The sequence below is a fragment of the Sceloporus undulatus genome, chromosome 6 (genome assembly GCF_019175285.1).
Source record: "Sceloporus undulatus isolate JIND9_A2432 ecotype Alabama chromosome 6, SceUnd_v1.1, whole genome shotgun sequence".
NCBI lineage: Eukaryota > Metazoa > Chordata > Lepidosauria > Squamata > Phrynosomatidae > Sceloporus > Sceloporus undulatus.
In genome coordinates this window covers 9,506,067-9,518,625 of record NC_056527.1, presented here as the reverse complement: position 1 = coordinate 9,518,625, position 12,559 = coordinate 9,506,067, and the positions used below count along the sequence as shown (strand labels likewise).

Sequence of the window (12,559 nt, the reverse complement as noted above, 5' to 3'; positions counted from 1 at the left end):
ATGGATATACAACATCATAGTGTGGTCAAGATGGTAAACGTTATTAATGATGAAGAAGAACCTTCTTTGGAAGTTTTAAAAAAAGGCTGGATGACCATCTGTCAAGACTGCTTTGATTGCGTCTTCCTACATGGCAGAAGAGGGTTAGTCTGGTTGCCCCTTGTGGTCTCTTCCAACTCTATGATTGTAAGAAATAAGCTAGGAGGGGCCATAGTAGTTTACTTTTGCTTAAGATTCTACATTCTCCTGTCCTCCCTGCTGACTTAATTGAATGCACACAAAATCCAGCAAATGCTGTGGTCAGCGAAGGATAGGAGAGACCCTCTCACGGCTACAGGAGTTTACTGCATACCATGCAGCTGCGGTCAAGTCTACATAGGGACCACCAAACGCGAATCAAGGAACACGAGAGACACTGTAGACTGGGTCTGCCAGAAAAAATCAGCAGTACCAGAACATGTTATAAACCATGCTGGGCATAAAATGCTGTTTGAAAATACTGAAATTCTGGACCATGCCAACAATTATTAGGTCAGAATGCACAGGGAAGCCATTGAAATCCACAAACACCTCGTTCCCACTGGCAGAATAACACGGGTTCTGATTCGGATCCGCTCCACGTCTGTAACCAATTTCAAAAGATCCCTCATTCTCACTATAAAAGGGGATCTTTTTTATAACACTTGAATCGGTTTTCTTTTCTTTTTTTTTGTCCCCATTTGCGCTGCTTCAAGCCGGGGATGGAGGAAGCTGGCAATAGAGCACAAGCCGGTGGGGGGAGAGAGCCAAGGCCGGGGACAGTGAACAGGCACCAGGGAAGCCAAGCGGGAAAGCCAAGAGGCGAAGGAAGGAAGGCAAGTGAGGAAGCCAAGCGGGGAGGGAAGGAAGACACTGGGGGGATGGAGGAGAAGGATGATGGGGAGGACAATGGTTTTTAAATATACTGTATATATATATATATACACACACACACACACTCACACAGAATTTTCGATTGATTGGTTTTGCAACTACTTGCCTTGCAAGTAGTTACAAAATCAAACAATCACATATTCTATCAATCACATATTCCATTAATTTAATTAAAAACACACACACACATGGACACAGGCAGCACTGCAAGGAGGGGATGGTGGATCTGTCAAAATGTTCCCCCTCTGCCATTTGTTGCTCCTTGCCTTGCAAGTAGTTACAAAATCAAACAATCACATATTCTATCAATCACATATTCTATCAGTCACATATTCTGTCCATTTAATTTAAAAACAAAACAAAACACAAGTACACAGGCAGCACTGCTGGGGGGGGGGGGAATGATGGATCTATCAAAATGTCACCCCTCTGCTATTTGTCCCTCCCCTCAGAAAGAATCAATTCTGATCTGGTGTTCCCGCTGTTAGGAATTGTGTCAGAACCGATTCTTCTCAAAAGAACCTCAAAATAACTGCTTCCAAAACCCCCTGGGCTTTTTGTGTTTGCGCCGCTTTTTCCCCACTGGAATCGATCAAATGAGGATCAGAATCGATTTCCAGTGGGAACTTGGGGCATATAACTCGAATCAGGATTCGGACCTTTTCGTAGTGGGAATGACCTCCTAGACAACTTCAACAGGAAAGTAGAAACCCTTAAAGTGAACAAAAATTGGTTACCAGTCCTAAAAAACACCAAAATCAAGACTCAGCACATGCAAATTAAAATCACCCAGGGACAGGGCAGTTTTCCAGCAGACAATGGATCACTAATTAAATAGACATAATCCTCCTCACATATCTTTCCACCCGGAGGCCTTGCCATTTAAACTGTGGGTACACACTACTTTTGCATTTTGAGGCAAATATTTGATTGGCCTTTTTCCAGGTGAAAGCTATTTGAAAATATGGGGCGATTTCACAGAAGTATGCTTCCATCTTTTGAACGCAACAAATATTTCCCAGCCAAAATTAATTAGGCTGTTTAAGAACTCTATAAAATACATCCTAAGATTCTGTTCTTCTTTTACATCAGCTTAAAATATGTGCTAAATACAAATGTTTCTTTTCAGTAACCCTCAGGAGTACATACTGCTTTCTTTTGTTAATGTGAATGTAACTTGGAACCATGTCCCTATCTCCCATTCACTGTGTATGACTTTCAACCCAATAATAGTGCAGAAGGGGACAACATATTTCACCACTGGTTTTAGGAAAGAGCCAGTGTAGTGCAGTGGCTTGATCCTTGGATTAGATTAGGACTTTGGAGACCAGGATTCGAATCCCTGCTTGGGCATGAAAACCCATTGTATGACCTTGGGCAAGTCATACTCTCCCAGCTTCAGATGGCAGTAAAAGCAAACTACCTCTGAACAATTTTTCCATTAAACCCGTGACAGGGTCACCATAAATCAGAAACGGCATGAAGGCACCCAGTACACACACCTCAAAAATTGTTCAGGAATATCCTCTGTAGTTGACAGGAAGCTCCACGGTCCCATCCTTGCTTGGCACACAGCAACAGTTAGGAAAAGCCATTCAGTGCTTCTGTTTTTCATACCTTTAAAATACAAATAATTTATAAAATGTAGAGTTGTGGAGGCAGAAATATTTATTAAAGTAACATGTTTCAAAATATTTTGAGTAGAAGATATAGAAAAAGCTGGCATAATAGTCCTGTCAAAGTATAAAGTGTTAGATAGCTTCTAATCAGTTAGTCAACATTAGTTTTCAAGTGGAGTTTGATAAGGTTCATGTATGCCATGAAAAGACCTAGTCAATTTACTGTTATTCGACTGCTAATTATAGTTATACTGTATTGTTAACCAAATCATTGTAATAATACTGGTGTGCGATTTTCTTTAAGCCAGAGGACATTACGGTCAAATTTTGAAAGCCAACATGGTGGGTATCCAACAATGTAAGAACTTGGCCTGTTGAGTTGGTGTCTGCCCTTGCAACTATCTAAAGGTACGAAACCTTTGGAGCAAAGAAGCTGTCAAATTGGCTTTGGCCAATGATTGATCCTGGGGAAAGGGGGAAACTGCACCTGTTGGATTTCTGCATGTCATACCTGCAACCACAATGGTGGAAGTTCTTTGGTAGGAGAAAGAGGCAGTGGATCATAGTGGTTACGAAACTGCGCAATCAGGACATTCCCAGTTCAGATGCCACTTGAGTCATAAGCCATACAAACACTGGCATCCTATTGGCAAGTCTCAAGTAGATCCATTCAATTAATTGTTTAATTGATTGGCTGGCATTCTCTGAAGATGCCAGCCACAGATGCTGGTGCAGCGTCAGGAGAAAACTCTTCTATGGCCACATAGCTGGGAAAACCCACAAAAAACTATGCTGGCCATGAAAGTCTTCGACTTCACGTTCAATTAATTGTTTCAGCTGGTCTATTCTAGTCAGGATTCAGAATTTAGATCAGCTTGGCATTAGAAAAGGGAGGAATAACGGTGTAATGATCTGTTTTAACAGGCTGGAAAGTGGTGTCAAACTGGACTATGTCTGCAGTGTGGATTTGGCCTTAGGCCCTTATCACATGTGAAACTGGAAGGGTGAAGCAGAGTCACTTCGAATCCAAGGCAATTCACGTGATGAATTATCACACATAAAAAACGAAATTGTGGCCATTCCTGAGTCAAAGCGGAGTGAGTGCACATTGAATTACCACACTGGTACATACCATGCGGATTCAACGATTCAAATTGGGACCCTTGCGCATGCTCAGTGGGGGTCTGAACGCATCGTGAACCTTTGCACTTCTGGGGTGAAGAAGGGGCCACTTCCTGGTTCCAGTTTCACATGAATGCTAGCCTCACGCGAATGACAGCTTCACGTTTCTTCTTCCCTTCTATTTTATTCTATTTTTTTGCTCGATTTACTCTAGAATGTGTCCTGAGTCCTCTCTGTCAGATTTCTGCATCCGCACTGGGGAAATAATCCGGTTTGACTCCACTTTAACTGTCCTGGCTCAGTGCTATGGAATTCTGGGAGTTGGAGTTTGTTGATCTCTCCAGCGTCCGATGGCCTCCTCCGTTGCTCCCATCTCTCCTCCCAGCCTCCTGTTTCATTCCCTTCATCCCTGTCAGCTACCTCCACCTCTGTTCTTGAAGGACCACCGGAAGCAAACGGGGCAAAATTGCAGCACAGCCTGGAGGTTTTTTTTTGGGGGGGTCTACCTGGACGGAAGCAAAGTTGCATTCCACACCAGACCAATTCGGAGTGAAATCGAAGTGAGCTTGGAAGCAATTTCTGTGAATTCGCTTGTTACCGAATTCACCAAAATGAGGAGTCACTTTGGATTGACTGCAGAAGTGCCTCGGAACAACCCCCCATAGAAAGCAATCGTGTGAGATAATACATCATGTTTTAGCATGAATCCGCATGGTTGGACCCATAGTGGCTTTGGAACAGAGCTGCAAAACCCTCCGTGTGATAAGGCTCTTAGTCACATCCCATTTGGATTGCGGCAACATGGAAATGTCAGCTAGTCCAAAATATTGTGGCCAGACTTTAACCAGATTCAGTTACAGGGAGTGTGTAATTTGTTACAACAGCTTTCTAGGGTCCAGGACACATTGCAGAAATAATCCAGTTTGAGACCACTTTAACAGCCCTGGCTCAATACTAGGGAGTTCTGCAAACGATAGTTTTGTGAGACATTTAGCCTTCTCTGTCAGAGAGCTCTGTGGCCTCAATAAACTACAATTCCCAGGATTCCCTCGCATTGAGCCAGGGCAGTTAAAGCGGCCTCAAACTGGATTATTACTGCAGTGTGTTTTGGACCTTAGTCAGGTTAGGCCAGCCACTTTCATGTCATCATTTCACCAGCAAAAAAATCCTCCCATACAAGAGGAAAAAAGACCCATAACTTTTTGGCTGCTAAAAGAATGTTTTTTAAAAAAATTATTTTATTTATTTATTTTATTTTAATCCTGCCTTTCTCCCAAAGTGGGACCCAAGGCAGCTAACAACATATATAACACACATTAAAATAACAATTAAAATGTACAATTAAAGTCGTAATTGTAAAAAATTACAAATATAAAGTTTAAAACATTTAAAGTTAAAAATAATTATCTTAATGGGTGTGCACTGTAACATTGTTTCTAAATGGCTGTATTTTAATACTGTAACCGTGCAATGCTGTTTTTAATATTACGTATTGTACTTTTATATGTATTGGGTTCTAATCATGCCGCAAGCAAGCTACCTTGGGCTCCATTCTGGAAGAAATGTGCAGCTGCTATTTGCTTGTTTTTTAATGACCGGTGTTATCTGTTCTTTTTATCAGGTTTTTACTTGGTTGTGAAAGGACATCAGGAAGGAGATCTAGAACAGAACACCCTACAACTGTCCTGCTTTGGCAGGAAAAGTCCCAAATAACCCTCTGTCCTCCTCCTGCGTTTTTCAATGCTAGGGAATGAAAATGCCAGCTGCTCCAGTTTCTGCCTTCTCCTCCCCATTAGTCCCCAGTTTACATCATTTGCAGCAATCTGAATTTAAAGTAGTTTGCACTCAGGTGATGCAAAACACACTGCAGAAATAATTCAGTTTATTTATTTATTTAGTTTGACACTGCTTTAACTGCCCTGGCTCAATGCTAGGGAATCCTGGGAACTGTAGTTTATTGTGGCACCAGAGCTCTCTGACAGAGAGAAGGCTAAATATCTCATTAAACTACAGTTCCCAGAATTCCCTAGCATTGAGCCAGGGAAGTTAAAGTGGTCTCAAACTGGATTATTCCTGCAGTGTGTTCTGGACTCTAGAGAGCTGTTGTGACAAGTCCAACATTCCTGCCATGCAGGAACGTTGCCTTACAAAGCTACAGTTCCCAGAATTCCCTAGCACTGAGCCAGAGAGCAGTTAAAGCGGTCTCAAACTGGATTATTTCTGCATTTTGGACATCAGTTAACACACCAGAGGAGAGGGCAAAATCTTGTCCTTTCCAGTTGTTGTTGTTAACTGCCATCAAGCCAACTTTGCTCCAAAACACACTCCAGAAACAACCCAGTTTGACACTGCTTTAAAAGTGCCTGGGGAATCCTGGGAATTGTAGCTTATTTATTCTGACAGAGAAGGCCAAATGTTTGTCTCACAAAAACACTACAATTTCCCAGAGTTGTGTGGCATTACTGAGCCTGGGTTATTATTCTCGCAGTAGTGTGTTTAGGGCCATGCATAATAATAATAAAGCCTGGTGGAGGCCAGAAATGGCAGTAAGGGCCTGGAAGGCGGGAGGGAGGGAAAGAGGCGGGCCTTGAAACGTTAACTCGGTTAATGGAGGGTGGTGTTGCAAAACGTTTCAGGGAGAAGCTGAGGAGGAGGAAGACGGCGCCATGGCTGCCCCTTGTTACTTGGGGTGGGATTTCAGCACCCAGAAGGTACCTCAGGTTCAATAAAAGAGCCTTGGGTTGCATCCAGATTGGGAAATAACCCATTTTGGGAGCGCTTTGTGGCTCGAGGCTATGGAATTCTGGGAATGGTAGTTTGTTGTGGCTTCCCAGAATTCCATAGCCTCGAGCCACAAAGCGCTCTCAAAACGCAGCCTCCCTGTCTCTGAGGCGAAGGGGGAGGATGGCAGCAACTCCTCCTCTTTCTCCTGAGGAAGAGAAACATAGGAAAGCTTCCAGCTTGGGAAGGATAAAATAAAATGTTCTGTTGTTGTGTGCCTTCAAGTCGTTTCTTACTTATGGCGACCCTAATAAGAGGGTTGTTTCCCCCCCTCTCTGAGGCTGAGAGAGTGTGACTTGCCCAAGCCCCCCCCCCCCCACTGAGGTTTCCATGGCTGAGCTGGGATTTGAACCCTGGTTTCCAGAGTTGTTTTGTTATTAGGTCCCAAATACACACACACACACACTGCAGAAATAATCCACTCATGCTACTAGGGAATCCTGGGAACTATAGTTTGTTGTGGCACCAGAGCTCACAGAACTACAGTTCCCAGGATTCCCTAGCACTACTGAGCCAGGGCACTTGAAGCAATCTCAAACTGGATTATCAATGCAGTGTGTTTTGGACTGAAAGCTACTCAAAACTACTATGCCAAACTACACTCCCTGCCTCTGAAATACATATTCATAAGGCTGGGCTGTCATTTTATTACCATTCTGATCTTGAAAGCTAAGCAGGGCCAGCCTTGGTTAGCATTCATATGGGAGGCCTGATATTCCTTGGTGGCCTCCCATAGGAGTACTAATGACAGCCCAGCCTTATGTATATTTATGCAGGGAGTGTATAACTACACATATATTGATGTATATTTATACAATAGAAAGGTATTGTGTGAAGGGATTCATCTGAGTGCTGAGCTTCAGGCTGCAATCCTGTAATGCTACTACTGCTACTAATAATAATAATAATTTGTTTTATTTATATACTGTACCGCTATTCCAAAGATCATAGCGGTGAACAGCAAGTAAGCTAATTAGCAAGTAAGCTACTACTACTTACTATTATTCTATTTAGTATTTAACCTGTGAGTTTCCATCTATGGTGGAATTGTAAACAGGCCAAAATCACATTGGAGGAAAAAAGTCATGATTCGATTGCATTTTGTAGAGAGGCGGGATATAAATAAATGTTATTATTTATTTATTTATTTATTTTCAAGTATAAAGAAAGATTGGGACCCCAGTTTTTTATTTCCCTGGAATGGTCACAAAGGAGAAATGGGAAAATAAGCATGGTAAACTTTTATTCTATGTGACAACCGTGGCAGATACAATGCATGCTTCTAAATGGAAGAGGAAAGAAAGTCCTAATTGTAAAGAGTGGTGGTTGAAATTACTAACTACTAGACTATATGGAAATAGATAAATTCGCCAGCCTAGGAAAAGGGAAATCATGGTGGAAATGTAGAAGAGATTGGGAGCCCTTGGTTTTCTTTTTATGAAAAGAATGGGGAGAAAAATTAATTGTTGCATTATCATGAATTGTCATATAATCAGATTAGGATAGTACAGTATATGTGTGTACTGTATATAGGTGAATTATTATATGATTGATTGATTTTGGCTATATGTATGATAGAGATTTATTATGGAGAGCTATAGAAAAAGTGAGGAGAGTCTATCAAAACAGGAATAAGTGAATTCAGTGGAATATATTATTTTTTATTATTATTTTATTTTATTATATCCCACCTTTCTCCCAATATAGGGACTCAAGGCAGCGTAATAGAATAGAATAGAGTTTAAAATGAAGTTCAGGAAACCTGTTTTTCTTTTCTTGTATGTTTTTGTTATATCTAGTCTTTTCTATAGGTCTTGTTTGTTTGTTTGTTGGTGATATTGTAATTTTGTCCTTATTTCTTAGGATTATTTATTGATGTGTTTTTAATAAATATTTTTTTAAAAAACAAAACCTACTTGCGATTAAGTTCCATTGAAAGTAATGGAATTTACTTCTGAGTAGGCACATATATGATTGCATTCTTATGGACTTTTCATACATATAGCAGTTTGTGTAGAGTAGACTCAATATAGAACTGGAGCCGCATATATTGGGAGTAGTATGCCAGCTGTTTGCCGTAATAAATGCAATGAAAAGAAATTGAGAGTAGAGTTGCAAGTGAAAGACACAACAGGGCTCCTGTACCTTTATTGAATAGTGTGCGCAAGAGCAAATTCCAGCAGGTGTTACTTGTAACACAAACCACCTGCTGAAATTTCCCTCTTCCTTGCAGTCGTTTAAAAAATTTAAGAAAGCTGGTCCTGTATTTCACTTGGCAACTGTACTTGGTACCTTTGGTGGTTTGTCTTTATCATAAATATGTGGTTGCAAATATGTGTGTCGCATTCAGGTTCTCCTTTTGCTTTTACAGAAATTAATAGAAGCTAAACTACAGCATTCGCTGGGGTTAGGGGCACAGGAGCCCTGTGAAAGTGGAAAAACCGCAAATAAAATAAGGCTACATTTTTAACCTGAGAGACCAAATCTCTAGGAATTTCTAGGGCCTCCAGCACAACTCTATGGTCAACATTTGTCAAAAATGACCATAGAATGATGCTGGAGGACATGCAGATGCCAGATCATCCAGCACAACTCTATGGTCAGTTTCTATCAGAATCTCTCTGGAAGGCCTAGAGATTCATAGAGAGAACATATCAATCAAATTGGCAAATAATCAAAATTGCAAAGTCAAAATGTATTCCCATTATTCAGGAGAAATGCCCAGCAGAGTAGTTTTTGCTCTTGGCTTTCTGACATCAGTACTCTTAAAGATTTGTCATTCTAGAACTGTGTGGGTTTAACTTTAGTGGCTCAAAAATAATTTTCTACACTGTTTTTGTTTTGGTGCTCAGATAGTATAAATGGAAATATTAGAACGGCTAAACTGGAGAATGTGATGGGTAGGCTTCAGTGTTTATCTGGGACACATATTCTGCTTGTGTTTGCTGAGCTCAAGCATATTTCAGTGAGAAGCCAAAGGTTAATCTGTGAAATCCTGCCTGTAAATTTTTAAAACAATCAAACTTTCATCTAGCCTTGCTTAAGTGAGGAACTGGATAAAGTGTATAGTAATGCAAAACATTTTCATATGGGCAGAGGTGTTACTTGTAAAAACCTAGGATTACAATCATACCTTCCTTTTTCTCAAAATCTATGAGGAAGATGTCTTCAAAGAGTGTTTCATACAATTTGAAGAGAAACCAGAGTATACAGGGATGTTGACCAAGACAGCAAAAATTTGTGCTACTGCAGTTAAGATCCATGAAAATAAGATTTTAGTAAATGATTAGGCTTTTACTATTTGCATATGCAGTTGCATTTTATGCCTATATGTTATTTCCTTTGTGACATACTTGCATATATATTCCTATTTTATTGATGTCTGTAGGTGTATGTATCTTACTAATGCTCATAGTATATATGTATTTTATGTATACATATGAATTTGGGAGTATAGTCATTTAATATGACTGCAATAAAATGACTGATACTTTGGATGACGTGAAAGAGGAGCCAGTGCAGTGTAGTGGTTTCAGTGTTGGAGGCTAGGGTTCAATTCCCAATTTAGACATCAGACTCACATTGGGTAAGTCACACTCTCTCAGCCTCAGCGGAAGCCATTGGCAAACCTCCTCTGAACAAATCTTGACAAGAAAACCCCACGATAGGTTCACTTTACGATTGCCATAAGTCGGAAATGCCTTGAAGGCACACAACACACACACTTTAAAGAAATGGACACTGATGATCCATTGATCCACGGTTACAAATTTCATTATGTAACAAATAGCAGTGCAAATGCAGAAAGGCGTTAATTGCATTGAGGGGGGAAAAGGACAGTGTTTTGGGCAGCTCAGGTGTCTAGGGGTGTTAATGAGAGTATACTTTTCCTCCAGGAATATAAGTTTGCCATTTTTCTGCTATTATTTGTGACAGTTCGGGATGAAAAATTGCAAATGGCTGGCTAGTGGACATTGGGACTGTAGACTGAATAAGTACCTTTTCCAAGCTCAGACAATAGTCATTCTTTTTATTCTTCTGATTGACAGAATTTAGGATTATATGGGATAGGCTCTTGTTTTTGATAAACTCTTTTTATTATGATTGTGTGTGTGTGTATTGGGAAGATGTATGATGTAAAGTCGTCTTGGGTAGTGAATTGCACTTTTTTGTGTTCAACACATAGAAGCACCTTGTACATTATGTGGGATCCCTACCATTGAAGGTTAGACTGCCTGTGACGAAGAAGACACTTCACAGATACTGTATGGTCTCGCCATTAAAATTCAATGTACTTCCATCAGTTGCATACCACCATCCTATTTTCTTTTTTCTTATCACATTATAGTGTCACTTTGGAGAAATGTGCAGGCATGTTGTTTTCTGTGGCTCTTTCCTCTCCATGTTCCTACATTTGTGAAGGTGATAATTTCCATTCCCAGTTGAACAGTTTACCTTTTGTTTAAACGAATACTTCTTAAGAGGTTTTCACAGTTACTATGCTTTTTAATTAATGCAAGGTAAGCAGGCTGGAATAGGCAAAAGTTCCTTGTGCTTTGATAATTTAGCTTTAAAGCCATTCATCCTTACACCCATGTTCATACTCACAGCTTAGGTCTGCTGTGCAAAGATGTGAACAAGGGTAGTCTGGCGCGTTACAGACCGCCCAAAACGAGCGGTCTTGCGCTGCTGCCGGTTGCTGCGTCTGGGAACTGCAGCAGCCAAACCGCGCAGTTCCCGGGCGCAGCAGCAAAGAAGCGCCAAAATGGCGCTTCTTCCTGTGCCCTGGAAGAGGTGCCGCAAGGCACAAGGCGCGCACTTGCGGCGCCACTTCCGGTGCGCGACGTCCGGAAACTGTGCGTCCGTGACGTCAAAATGGCGGCACTCATCTGTATGCGGCGCCGCCATTTTGACGTAGTTATACGCGAGGGGCAAGGCGCGTCAGGAAACGCTGTCCCTTGTGCGTAATGACAGCGCCCCATAGGGCCCGTCTGGAACGTGTCTCTATTTCTACAGGAAGAAAAAAACAGTATTCTCCTTCCATACTTTCCCAAGTAGAAATTAACAGAAAACCCTGCAAGAAGCAGCATAAAAGAAATGATAATGAAAATGATGAAAGTTTCCATAATGAAGGAGGATGGGCAGGGGCACCGATGGGAAATTGTGCAACTTTTTAACAAACTAATCACAGAAACTTCAGTTATCTCTTTAGTATAGCAGTTCTAATTTGTACCCAGGAAGTGGAGCACTAATCAGAGATCATCACTTTCTAGATGTGGTTTGCAGGCAGAAAGAACCAGCCAGTTTCTATTTTCAGTGATTGACCATGCAGAAATGATTTATTCTTTCAAACGCAGGCCTGCATTTTAGAATTAATGATGTATTTTCTTCTCTTTCCAGCTGAAAGTAATTGCTGTAGATGAAAAATTGAGAGTCATCCATGAGGACAATGTTAATTTTGACAAGGATCTTCCAGAATTTGGGTATGTTTCTTCACTTGTGCATATTTGGTGTAATGCTGCCGTTTTACATTGGGACTTTTCATTTATTTAATCCCTTTGCTGCTGTATAGCAAGAGTGGGAATCTTTGGATCTCCAGATGTTGTTGGCATCCACCTCCCACCAGTCACAGACAGTATGGGATGTTGGGAGTTGTTCGCTCAGTCTGAAGATAAGTTGACCCTAGGTACAATATTAAGGGCATAGGGGTCTAGAACGGCAGCCTCTGAGGCCCCGATCCGCCGCTTTCCGGGCCGCAGGGAAGCGCCAAAAGGCCCCTTCCCCGCAGCCTGAAAAAGGGTGTCCTTGGGGCTTCAAGCCCCAAGGACACCCCAACCGCTTGGCCCCTTTCTGATTTGTGTCGCTGGTGCAGCCTTCACACGGCTGCACCAGCGACGCAAACCAGGAAGGAACTCTGTTTTGGAGCTCCTTCCTGCTCCACCGAAAGGGCACATTAAGCGCCCTCACGCGGAGCGATGGCGTCACGTCCGCGCCGCCTCATTTGGAGGCGGCGCGTTCGTGACACCATCATGGCAGCCCCCATGTAGATGGGGCGCCACCATCTTGTACATCTTCCAGACGTATTAGGCTTGGGGGCGTCAAGAAGTGACACCCCTTTTTAAATT

General features: G+C 41.7%; 1 protein-coding gene across 1 annotated transcript in view; it reads left to right on the top strand.

Moving 5' to 3' along the window:
- Positions 1-6,254: 6,254 nt before the first annotated feature.
- The window catches only part of XYLB (xylulokinase), a 123,851-nt gene continuing 117,546 nt past the window's right edge, over positions 6,255-12,559 (top strand). Inside the window, exons 1-3 of the mRNA XM_042471902.1 lie at positions 6,255-6,364; positions 10,621-10,659; positions 11,835-11,917. Coding sequence (XP_042327836.1) covers positions 6,320-6,364; positions 10,621-10,659; positions 11,835-11,917 — 167 coding nt within the window. The 5' untranslated portion in view covers positions 6,255-6,319. The remainder of the gene's footprint in view (positions 6,365-10,620; positions 10,660-11,834; positions 11,918-12,559) is intronic.